Genomic DNA, 13,469 nt, shown 5'->3' with positions numbered 1-13,469 from the left:
TACCATAATTGTCATATTGCAGTATCATATCTAAGATATACTCTCCAAGCAAGTGATGGCACGCAAGCTGGTAAAAAATAGAACATAATATGGACAACAGTATATCTGTACTTTATTTGTTTCATTTGATTCAACATTTTCAAAATATGATCCAATGACGTTTGGGTATGCTAGGCTCCAATTACAGTACACAACTGGAAAGAATTTTATGTCATTAGCCTATTCATTAAACTTGTTGTAAACAACTATGAAAGCATGATCTCTAAATGAATATATTTTATATATATGCAAAGAATGCTAAGCATCAACAATCAAAAAATAAAAGTAGGAGAAAGTTTAACTAATAATTCTCCACTTGCTTCCCTCATAATTGTCGAAGCTCTAAAATGCCAATCCAAATGCTTCTCAAATAATTAAATAACTTATCTTTCCTATTTTTTTTCTTGAAGGAAACATATATTTTATTGCAATTGCATCAAGGATAAATTGTTGTTGGACAAAACTTCATCCATCCACACTATCAAATTCGTCACAAATTGGGCATGCCTAGCCACTGTATGATTTTCCATGTTAACTTCTCTTTTTACAACAAAAACTTCAAAGTGCTCAAAGTTGTTCAGTAATGGTCTTACCTCCTCAATGATGTTTCTAACCATGTTGATCAATACCCATATGAATATGTAGCTGAATCACCTTCTAAAATATAAGCATTTTTCTATTCTTCATGAGCAAAATTCCAGCAACACAAAACAGCCACCAGCTCAACTTCTAGAGGATCTTCGAATTGTCTTTTTTTTTTTTTTTAATGCATAGCACTGTCATTGGAAGAAACACTGAATTTTAGATAATGGCACACATTATTGTTAAAGTTTTAAATTTTATATCCAAATTTGCTGCTGAAATATGATTAAGGCTTTGGTAATTAATTTCCTTTGAAGCACTATTTGTGCATGATTTTTTAGAAGAAGAATAGGGGGTTGGTTATTTGAGTGAGAGTGTGTTTATATATGTAAATTTGAATGCATATGTAAATTGCAAATATGACTACATTTTTTTTTTTTGAGAAATAGATTGTTGATGAGAAATGGTGATTTTAAAGAGTTGGGAGTTTGGTCTTGCCAAATCAAAGAACCAAAAAGATACAATTACATGGTACTATACTTAATCTCCATGCCTCTTTCTCTCTCTCTCTCTCTCTCTCTCTCTCTCTCTCTCTCTCTCTCTCTCAAATATCTCTCTATTATAATTTCATTCAATTTGTGCTTTTCAATATTAAAGTTTTGTTCATCTTCTTATGAAAAAATTAATAACAAAAGTCCTTCATTCCAAGTTAATATGAAAGGTTTGGATTGAATAGCAGGAGCTAAATCATTCTATAATTATGATGCACATAAAGCTAAGAAGCCAAAAACCAGGACATCCAACTATTTGCAAAGGTGGTGTTGTTGTTGTTGTTATAGAAAGAGAAAAAGTAAGGTTTTAAGAAGCCTAAATCTGAGATAAATGTGACATACCCAATAATACTAAATACACTCTCCTATTCCAATAAACAATTGTCTCTATCTATTAGTGTGTCAATTGTTTCATTATTTGGATTCTTAACAATTCCTATTTTTCAAGTGCAGACTTCATTCATTGCACTTTGGTACATCGCAACTTGCTCTCACATAAGAATGAAGCTCATCCTTTTTGTGAGATGAAGCGTAATACATTAGGTGTACTGAATAATTTCAAATTCATTAGGCTATTTTCTAAAACTTGGCTACTCATCATCCGTTATGCCACTGTACACGTGTTATGCTACTGTACACGTGTTGACAATCGGTAACGTTTTTGTATGATTATCATGCAAATTTCAATTGAACACATTTCAAATGAAACGTATGTTGAAAATGAAATTTGAAACAAAAAAGAGAACACTTTAATACGTCTTGGAACCCTAATGCATGGATCACTAGGTCACTTGTGTAAGTATGTGAGTTTAGTTTCTAAAAGTTTGATTTATCAAGGTTATAATCCATATCTCTGATAGTACGTAGATTTTAATTGGTGTTATCTGTGGATGTAAACCCAAAGTTGGCTAGTTTAGATATTGTTGTCTTATGTGGATATTTTATTTTCTTATTCATGTAAATGTGATTTCACTAGTCTCAAATCACATGTAAGTAACTGTAATGCAAAAACTTTGAGGTTTTAAGTTGTTTTTGAAATAATCTATGTTCTTATTTCTCTTCTAAAGACTAAAAACCACATTTTTCTAAGGATAAGGTATATGAGTGGTGGACAGTAGGGGTGTATGCAGGTCGGATTGGGCAAGTAAAAGCCAATATTTCTATCCAATCCGCCAAGTTGGGAAAATTCCAATCCGCCACCGACCCACCAAAGCCTAAATGCATCATGATCACAAGTACCTCTATGATAAAAGACTTCCATCTTTTGTTCTAAAACCTAGGGAAAAGACACAGCTGAAGGCAAAGTTTTGGCTCATTGACAATCTTCTTCCAAGTGATATGGCTAGCGGGAAAGTGAATTTTGAGGTTGAGCTGATGGCTGTCGTTGTTAAACTGACCCTTGGTTACAACAGGGGATATTTGGTAAGGTTTGTTTGCTCTAATCTAAAGCTTGCAAATTCTTCTTCTTGGTGGGAATTGGACAATGCTGGGTGGTACCAAGAATTGTACAGTTGTGTCAGGACCATGGCCTCAATGGGACTACTATTAGTATTAAGTTATTTTTTCCTGTGAACTCATCTCTCTCTTTTTCTATGTCTTTTTTCACTTTTTTTTTTTTAGTTTACTAGAATTGGGACAATGAACTATGTTTTTACAGTTTTGTGTCAAATCTCCTTCAATGTCCTTTCATCTTGTATGAACCTATTTGTACCTCGTTGCAAAGGTTCAATTCACAACTATCTTGCTGTGATTTTATCATATTTGGGCTCAAATTTACCCTTGCTTGTTGCAGAATTTAGTATTAGAAAGGAATAGTATAATATTCTCAATTATATGGTGTACTTCTACGAAGTTTCTATATGAAACTTACTCCAAGATGAGGGAAATTAGACAACATATATTATCATATTCATATGGATGAACAATGAATTTATCTTCACTCAAATATTGCCCCAGTTCAATGAATGCATCATATTAGAATCCAAAATTGTTTGCCGAAGCTCCAAAAACGTTAAAACCATGCTCTTCGGTACCATTATACCATGTTATTCGATGGTCTCACTCCATTTCAAAAGAAAATAAAGAAAATGTTAATACTTTTTGGATTGGATAGCCATGTTGTGTATATGGATTTGCAATCATTAGTTCGACTGCTGAAGTTTTGTTCCAAACTTGGTAAAGCGTGTGCCTCAAGCTCAGGCAATGAATGAATCCTACCTACTTGATCAACTCTTTGTGGGGACCAAGATGCACCATGGTGCCAATATGCACCATGGGTCTTCTTGCAAAAACAAAAGATTTCTTAGGTGAAAGTCACATCATAATTCTAAACTGCATAGAATTTTCATTTTGAATGAGTTGGAGGAAAATCCTACCAACTTACTAGGTGTTAATTAAAATGACCATTGATATGTTGTTAATTTTATGTCTTTTTTAATGATTATATAACTTATTTAAATGATTTAATAAATTATGTAATTAAATAGATAAGATGAATTGATGGTCATCTAAATAGCCATATCATGAGATTTAGGGGATTTTTCTGAACTGATTTAGAAAAAAAAAAAAAAAAACTTTTATCAAAGCATAAGTTCAATGTAAATGGAAGATTAATATTATTAAGATAAAGACTAGTGGAATCAATTGTCACATCATAGCCATGAATTTAATTTATTACCTCACGACCAATATGGTATGGTTTTCAACACCATCTTCATTTTTTTTTTTTTTTTTGACATTAAAACCATCTTCATAAGGTTAGGGATTGTAAAAATTAAATGAGACTTCAGTACTTTCATAGGGGCAGAGTCAAAAAAAAATTATTTGGGAGGCCATATATATATACGTCAACATGTTTGATTAAAAAGAGTTAGTGAAAAAAATATCATGTACTATGAGAAAGGAGTAAACTAACACCAAGAATCACTTTTTATCTTCTTAGTTTTATATTCTATTTTTGATAAGTAACTTGTTAACATAATTAGTTATAATTAGATATAACTAATAACTTGCCCGTGCGATGCACGAATAATATTGTAATCTATATATATAATAATAGATAAAGCTGAGAGAAATTCAAATTAAAGTTCAAATTTTACGCCATGTGTCTCAAATTATTTATTCTTAAAGAGTTTTATTTCTTAATTGTAGAATCAAATGTGGAACCACATCATAAATATTTATCCAAGTGAGTTATTAAGTACAAAAATCAAAGAGTTTAGAATAAATAAATCGTAAAATATATATATATATATATATATATATTAATAATAAAAAAGTGGTTTCAAGCTAGTGTTTTATATAAGATAGTTTTGGATAATGTTATACATATATTATAGCATAATTGTTCTAAAACTTTGTTAGTAATGAATTCATCGTAAGAAGCAAAAAAATTTACCCATAGGAGTTTCAGTGGTATGACGGTGGTGGAAGACCATTGTGACAATGGTGGTGGCCCCTCAAATTCCTCTTTTTCTCTCTCTTCCAAATGCTTTGTCAATCTCAAGTCTTTCATTTTGGTAATAATGAATCATTGTTTCATTTAACAACCCACAACATTTTTCTGTTTCTCTATCTCTCCCTAGGGCCTTATCTGGTTAATTATATTAGTTTTTATTTTTTTTTTAATACTAAAATGGTAAGTATGCTAAAAGAAATGGAAAAGAGAGAAAGGTGTGGTGTAAGCTCAAGCAATTAATGGGAGATTAATGAGATAACAGTAAAAATAATTTAATGTAATATTTTGTGTAATGGTAAAAAGAACTTAACAAAAAGAGGTAAAAAAAAAATGCTAAATACAAAATTAGGGCACCACATGGCATGATCTTATGCATTTCTATATGAGGTCACTGCTTTTATATATATATATATATATATATTAATTCTTTCATATATAAAATTACATAAAGCTCGATAGGAAATTGTAATACAAAATAGAAAATTTCAAAAACTTAATTTTTTACTAAAAAAATTGGATGAAAATTAGGATGTATTTAAAGCCTCTATGCATCATCATAACAAAAGAGAGAACACTTTAAATACATCTTGGAACCCTAGTGCATGGATTCCTAGGTCACAGGTGTAAGTATGTGTGTTTGGTTTCTAAAAGTTTGATTTATCAAGGTTATAATCCATATCCCTGATAGAACATAGATTTTGATTGGTGTTATCCATGGATGTAAGCCCATAGTTGGCTAGTTTAGATATTGTTGTCTTATGTGAATATTTTACTTTCTTGTTCATGTAAATGTGATTTCGCTAGTCTCAAATCACATGTAACTATAACGCGAAAACTTTGAGGTTTTAAGTTGTTTTTGAAATAATCTATGTTCTTATTTCTTTTCTAATATTCGTATTTTTCTAAGGGTAAGGTATATGAGTAGCAGATAGGACACAAGACTAACATGTAACCATTTTAAGACACGTGTAGTGCCTATGTCACCTCCACTGCACACTAGAGTCAAATCAATCCTTTTTATTGAAACACATTGTATATGCATTTTTCTTTTCAAGTGAATGGATTATATGGTGTATTTTCCTCTTTAGTTGACAATCCTTATAGGAAGTCCACTACTCCTTGGAAATCGAAAGATCCATAACTATCTGACCTCAGATCTCAAATTCTCAATAAACAATAATTCTACACTTTAATGTCTAATAATCACTTACTGTTAACAAATCTAAGAGCAAATTGAGCTTGGTTTTTGGTTCTCTTTAGTCTTTACCAATTTTTCTAACGTTGGAGAGAATTGGAGTTCGAGTAGGAACAACGATGCCTCAATTAAGAGGATTTGGCAAAATTAGATAGTTTAAATGAGAACACACCCAACACAGAGAACACAAAATAAATAAATGCATATAAGATAATCGAATATCAAAATGGCTTAGTATGATTGTGTTTGTGTTTTTTCCTTCTTTTGAGTTTGTCTTTCGTATACCTTTAGAAATCTATTTTTAGTTATCTTGAAAGACAGGTTGCTTCCCTTTACCCTCTGCTCATCATTGCTTGATAACTTACTTGAAAGATGCATCATCTTTTGATTTTTTATTTTGATTTATTATTATCATTTTATTAGATATAAGATGAGAGGGGTGTGATATACCCAATAATACTAAACACACTCTCCTATTCCAATAAACAATTGTCTCTATCTATTAGTGTGTCAATTGTTTTATTATTTGGATTCTTAACAATTCCTATTTTTCAAGTGCAGACATCATTCATTGCACTTTGGTACATCGCAACTTGCTCTCACATAAGAATGAAGCTCATCCTTTTTGTGAGATGAAGCGTAATACATTAGGTGTACTGAATAATTTCACATTCATTAGGCTATTTTCTAAAACTTGGCCACTCATCATCCGTTATGCCACTGTACATGTGTTATGCTACTGTACACGTGTTGACAATCGGTAATGTTTTTGTATGATTATCATGCAAATTTCAATTGAACACATTTCAAATGAAACTTATGTGGAAAATGAAATTTGATAACAAAAAAGAGAACACTTTAAGTACGTCTTATAACCCTAATGCATGGATTACTAGGTCACTTGTGTAAGTATGTGAGTTTGGTTTCTAAAGGTTTGATTTATCAAGGTTATAATCCATATCTCTTATAGTACGTAGATTTTAATAGGTGTTATCCATGGATGTAAACCCAAAGTTGGATCGTTTAGATATTTTCTTGTTCGTGTAAATGTGATTTCAGTAGTCTCAAATCACATGTAAGTAATTGTAATGTGAAAACTTTGAGATTTTAAGTTGTTTTTGAAATAATCTATGTTCTTATTTCTCTTCTAAAGACTAAAAACCGCATCTTTCTAAGGGTAAGGTATATGAGTAGCAGACAGTAGGGGTGTATGCAGGTCGAATTGGGCGGGTAAAAGCCAATATTTCTATCCAATCCGCCACTAGCAGGTTAGGAAAATTCCAATCTGCCACCGACCCACCAAAGTCTAAATCTGGCAGATTGGTTACAAATTTTGGTGGTTTCAACTCTGCGAGTTAGGCAGATTGTGCAGGTTGGCATTAATAATTATATCATCTCTAATAGACCTTGTCTCCACAAAAAGGGAAAAAGAAAAGGAAAAAATAGTAGGCTGCAGCCTTACAACTGAGGGAAATTAAATCAACAAACCCAAAGTCTTAACATTCCCAAAGTCACATCAAGGATTCAAAATAATAACATACCAACATAACAAATAAACTTCAAAATGGTATGCATGGTCTCAAGATTTACAAGAATATATGGGACTCAAATCAAGAAGACAAACAACATACTCAATAAAAATATAGATACAACCATTAAGCAATACAAGACATAAAAACAACTACCTCTGTGGTTGTCTAGGAGAGTACACAGTTGATGGAAGGTGCAGAATTGAAAGGATAATAAATAAATAAATAAATAAAAGGAGGCTTCAAAAAGGTTGAGGAAGAAAAGGACAAAACAACATGAAAGAGGGGGGGGGGGGGGGGCTAAAGGTGAAGGCTAAATACAGAGTATATGTAGTATACGGTTGAAGTGATTTTAGGGTTTCGATGTTGACTTTTTATATTTTGAACAAGGAATTGATTATTGATTATATGTAAAAATTGATTAGGTGGATTGATTAACTTTATATACAGAATATACGGTTAATCAATTTGAACTAATATATACATTTTTTATTTATGTTTAATTAACGGGCAGGTCGGGTTGTAGTGTATTGAAACTGTTTTAATCCATTGTCCAACCATATCCGCTATTTTGGGCATCTAACCCACCCAACCAAACCGCCTAACTTAATGACTTGTATAAGGTGGGTGGGTCAGATTCTGGTCAGGCGGGTTAGCGGGTCAAGCGGATATTCTGCACATCCCTAGCGGACAAGACACAGGGCTGACACAATCATTTTAAGATGTGTTGTGCCTATGTCACCTCTAATGCACACTGGAGTCATTTTTTTTTTTTTTTTTTTTTTTTGTGTGTGGAAACACATTGTATATGCATTTTTTTTTTCAAGTGAATGGATTATATGGTGTATTTTCCTCTTTAATTGACAATCCTTATGGAAGTCCACGACTCCTTGGAATTCGAAAGATCCATAACTATTTGATCTCAGATCTCAAATTCTCAATAAACAATAATTCTACCCTTACCGTCCACAAATCTAAGAGCAAATTGAGCTTGGTCTTTGGTTCTCTTTAGTCTTTACCAAATTTTCTAACCTTGGAGAGAATTGTAGTTCGAGTAGGTACAACGATCCCTCAATTAAGAGGATTTTGGCAAAATTAGATGGTTTAAATGAGAACACACTCAACACAGTGAACAAAAAACAAATAAATGCAAATAATCGAATATCAAAATGGCTGAGTATGATTGTGTTTGTGTTTTTTCCTTCTTTTGAGTTTGTCTTTCGTTTTAGAAATCTATTTTTACTTACCTTGAAAAAAGGGTTGCTTCCCTTTACCCTCTGCTCATCATTGCTCGATAACTTACTTGAAAGATGTATCATCTTTTGATTTTTTATTTTGATTTACTATTATCGTTTTATTAGATATAAGATGAGAGGGGTGTGATATACCCAGTAATACCAAATACATTCTCCTATTCCCATAAACCATTGTCTTTGTCTATTACTGTGTCAATTGTTTCATAATTTGGTTTCTTAACAATTCCTATTTTTCAAGTTTAGACATCATTCACATTGCACTTTGGTACATCGCAACTCCCTCTCACATAAGGATGAAGCCCATCCTTTTGTGAGATGAAGCGTAATACATTAGGTGTACTAGATAATTTCACATTCATTAAGTTATTTTCTAAAACCTGGCCACTCATCATCCGTTATGCCACTGTACACGTGTTATGCTACTGTACACGTGTCGACAATCGGTAACGTTTTTGTATGATTATCATGCAAATGTCAATTGAACACATTTCATCCTTGAATGAGTAATTTTCAAAACTATAGTAGTAAACAGTAAACAAGTTCAAAACTAAAGACGTACATAGCCCTCCCCCTGATGATAGCTAAATAACTTCCCAGGATCAACAGGACCTCAATACCACCATGGTACAGCAACTTCGGCAGTGTTTTAATACAAGTGATTACACTGTGATGTTATCATGAACACTGTAGAAGACAGAATGCATAGACCATATAATTTCAAGGATTAATCAAAGAAAAAGTGATTTGCTTTATCGTCCTTTGTCAATCATTACATTATTGCTCGCCCACGAGTGATATAATCACTTGTTTAACCAAATAATGAAAAGGCAGCTACCACTGTTGCATCATTGCTTATGCTAGTCTCTATTAATACAAACAAATACAACCAACCATTTCCAACTTTTGCACACATGGGGGTGTGAACTTTCAAAAGAAAGCTGTATTAAATTACACACTAGCCTCCTAAATTTACTTATTCCACTCTCTCTCTCTCTCTCTTCTTTATCAACTAATGATGAACATATACTACATAGATAGAAGATGCCGTTTCCCATAAGATATCACAATGAATTTCTCAGCACCACAAATTTCACCTACACTGCCGTGGGGTAGCTCAGTAATGACCCTGACCCACATTTCAAAAATAAGCACACCAACTTCAGTTCTCACAGAACGGGTTCCCACCATGTCTTCTCAGCCCAAATTTGCCGTTGAAGAAGGATCACTTGCAACAACTTGATAGTTATCCCCATCTTCATCTTCCTTATCTCCTTCAATCTCATTAACGTTTTCTCCCTCACCATCTTCCGTTAATGACTCCGTCCTTTGTCTCTCTTCTTGTCCACTCATCATATGCATCAAAAGCTCCTCAGGCTTCAACTCGCAACCAGAATTAACGGAATTTTCAACCTTCTTAGTCTTCCCACTGTACAAAGCATCAAGCTGCTGAAAATAAGGACATGTTTTTGAATCATCAGACCTTTTCTTATTGCTTTCTTTTACCCTTTTGAAGTACTTGTTTATATTCTCCCACTTCTCTTTACACCTCTTTGCATTCCTATCATAACCAAGCTTTTTCATTGCCAATGATATCTCCTCCCATAGAGGTGCTTTTGGCCCATTTTCTTGATACCGAAAATCGAGATTAGTCCTCAGCTTAATCAAGGCTTCAACTTCATCTTTAGGCCATCGAGCTGAACTCATCTGCGGCCATCGACCTGAGCTCATCTGAATAGAATTCTCACCATTATCATTTTCTTGCCTCTCCAAATTATTCCCACCATTGTCATCTTCTTGCCTATCCAAAACATTCTCACCATTTTGCTTTTCTTGCTTGTCCATAACATTTCCACCATTATCATTTTCTTGCCTCTCCACAAATTTCTCCACAGGTATTGTGACCATTATCGCCTCCTCAGGCAATTGCACTGAGCTTGCTTGCTCAGAAAACTTCTTCAAGAATGCAAGCACGGCTGCATCCTTAGCTGCGGCAATTGATCTTTCTTGAACCAAAAGCTCCCGTTCTCTCTTAATCCTATCCAATTCTTGAATCTTCCACTCCTCTTCTCTTGCTATACGATCTTGCTCACACTTCTCCAATACATCTATGAACTTCTTTTGCAAATTCTCTTGCTTCTCTATCACTTCCTTCATCAAATCCTCAAAATACTCTGTCAACTTCTTCTTCTTCTTTCTCATCCCTTCCGATTCTTTACTGGATGACGACGTGGTTGGAGTGTAGTTCTCCGCTAAATTTCCATTTCGAACGATAGAATGTGGGATTGCATTCTGAACAACATTCCTAGGCTCCACTGTCCTTACCACCATCGTGGTTTCCTGAATTTTCACCGGGGAAGGAGAAGGAAGTTGTGTGTGACCATCTAAAGCCTGTAATTGCTCGAAAAACCTATAAGCCTTGCCATTGGGTCGGCTGGACCGGACATCCTTGGTCCTCTTGTGATACTTGTAAATGTTCTCAAACTTCTCCTTGCATTTCTTGGCACTTCGATTATACCCAAGCTCAGCTAATTTCCTGAATAACACAGTTCCATAAATCTCATTGTTGCACTCCAATTTTTTAAAAAATTTTTACTAAAAACCAACTCTCTCTCTCTAAAAGAATGAACTAAACAATCAAAAAGCACATAAATTTAAGAGAATTCTAGACCTTTAAACCCAATGAACATAACAAGTAACTGGGTATTAATTCAGTGCAACTGGGTTTTGATAATACAATAAAACAAGTTGATCTGTGCTAGGAAAATAAAAAAAAAAATCATTCTTTTAATAATAATATTATATCTGGGTCATTTAGAACCACTCGTTACCAAACGGAAGTAACTAGATTGAACTTGGAACCTCCACTGAAACCAAACCCACTCATGTAATAATAAAAAAAAACAACATCAACTTTGTATTTTAAATACTTGCATAACCCAACGCCTTCAAAATTTCCCAGGAATCAAACAGGGAATAAGAAAATACAAGCAAAGTGAAAATGAAAAAGAAAAAAAAAAAAGTGAGCGAGTGAGTGAATGACCGACCTGGAAACCTGTTCCCAGAGAGGAGCTTTGGAAGAAGCGTCTCTGAAGGCATCGTCCATGTCGGACCTTATTTTGAGCATAGCCAAAGTCTCTTGCCTCGGCCACCGGTTACCGCCGAAGCTCCGGTCGCCACCCTCTTCAGCTCCACCACCAACTCTCTCTTCCTCTCCAGACCCAACCGACACCGACCCACCACCCTCATCGTTCTCCCGGTTGCCAGTAGTAGCGGTATTGCTCTCCGGCACAGTTGAGATTTCCAACATGGTGGTAGTTTGGTTTCCCGGAATATCTTATTTTTTTACAGCTTAGGGTGAAAAATGAAATAAAAATATATATCAAAATTCTAGGGTTTTGGGGTAGAGAGAGTGAGAGATGTAGAATTTAGAAATAGAGAGAGATAGAGAGAAGTGGGTAAAGGGTAAGTAAAATAATAAACTTAGATGGGTTTTTTTTTATTGTTTTCTCTTTGGTTGAGATGGGCTTAAAAGCTTTGGGTTCTCAAAAATTCTACCACTTTCATTGGGTTATGTAGGTAAACAACAACAACAAGGTGAATTATTTTTTTTTCTTTTTTTTTTAGTGAGATTTGGTCTGGTGGACTAGATCTAGCTTGGGTTGCAAAAGTTGGCAAATTTTGATTGGTTGTTGCTGATTTTTATGTTGTCCAAAAATTTGACTTTAGGGATTTGCCGGTTTGGAATTACAAAATCTTGTATTTGACTTGTGGTCAAGATTAGTGGGCTTTTTTTTATTAGTTTAGTTTTTTTTTTTTTTGGCTTTTTAAATCTTTTGAAATACAGTAATAAATATAAAAAGTCGTAAGAGAGAAGGGTAAATTTGGAAAGGTGGTGAAGTTGGTGTTGGAGTGTGAAAGTGTGGTGTGGGCAGCTATAAATTTTTAGTTATGAGGACGGCCCGCGTCCACGTTGCCCACTTTTTTGCCTTTTGGGACTTTCCGTTTTCCCACTCGGCTTTGGTACCCACAACTTTTGAAATTACTTTTTTACCCTTATTCATAACTCTTTTTGATATGTCGATATTTTTGGACTTATTGTACTCCAAGGAATTCAAGCATCAATGCTCTTTTGCATCGGCCGTCCTTGTGAGGAACTGTATTTCTTTAAATATAAACAACAAGTAATTTGACAAGTTGTTAATTTTCGTGCCTTTGAATAAGGGTGAGATTCCTTGACAATTCAGAAGTTTAGATAGAAAATATATATTTCTTATTGTAAAATAAGAAGATTCTGTATGTTTTTTAATAATAATGATAATAAAATAGATTATATTCTTTCTCAAAAAAAAAAAGATTATATTAATATTAGTACAAAAAAAAGGTAAGAAAGTCTTAAGTACATGGTCCTCTCAACCAAAAAAAAATCTTTAAATTAATGGGTGAGAATTGTCCACTGATTTTTCCCCGCACCCCTCTTTTTCTTCCCTTCTATTTTTGTCTTTGGCGTTTTAGAGGAACATTCTCATTAATCATTGTGTAAGATGATAAGTTAAACTACTTTTGCCCAATCTATAATTTTATATGAAACTACACCTCATCTTGGTTGAGAAGAATATGAGAACTTAGAAGGGATCAAGAAAAAAGATGGAAGAAAATAGTGAAAGTGAAAGAAGGTATTAACAATCGGTAACATAAAGAGAAATTAGGACTAAGCAATTATAAACAATTTTGAAATAACTAAAAAAAAAAAAAATCAAATCACTCTCCACAAATTTAAGTACTTATGAGGTGTAAAGTGTAAGGGCCGAAATTCAAGCTTTCAGGAGAAACCTTCACATATATATACACTTAGATTATATT

At 33.6% G+C, this 13,469-nt stretch overlaps 1 protein-coding gene across 1 annotated transcript; it reads right to left on the bottom strand.

The window, feature by feature from the left end:
• Nucleotides 1-9,333: 9,333 nt before the first annotated feature.
• LOC112038131 (trihelix transcription factor DF1) lies at nucleotides 9,334-12,226 on the bottom strand. The gene is made up of 2 exons (XM_024070948.2): nucleotides 11,654-12,226; nucleotides 9,334-11,142 (listed from the first exon to the last, which is right to left on the bottom strand). The coding sequence occupies exons 1-2, from the start codon at nucleotides 11,914-11,916 to the stop codon at nucleotides 9,804-9,806; spliced, it is 1,602 nt and encodes a 533-aa protein (XP_023926716.1). The 5' UTR covers nucleotides 11,917-12,226; the 3' UTR covers nucleotides 9,334-9,803.
• Nucleotides 12,227-13,469: the final 1,243 nt, after the last annotated feature.

The sequence above is a fragment of the Quercus suber genome, unplaced genomic scaffold (genome assembly GCF_002906115.3).
Source record: "Quercus suber isolate HL8 unplaced genomic scaffold, Cork oak 2.0 scaffold_721, whole genome shotgun sequence".
In the NCBI taxonomy this organism is placed as follows: Eukaryota; Viridiplantae; Streptophyta; class Magnoliopsida; order Fagales; family Fagaceae; genus Quercus; species Quercus suber.
Note: the sequence above shows the minus strand (reverse complement) of the source record. Positions and strands in the feature narration are given on the sequence as shown.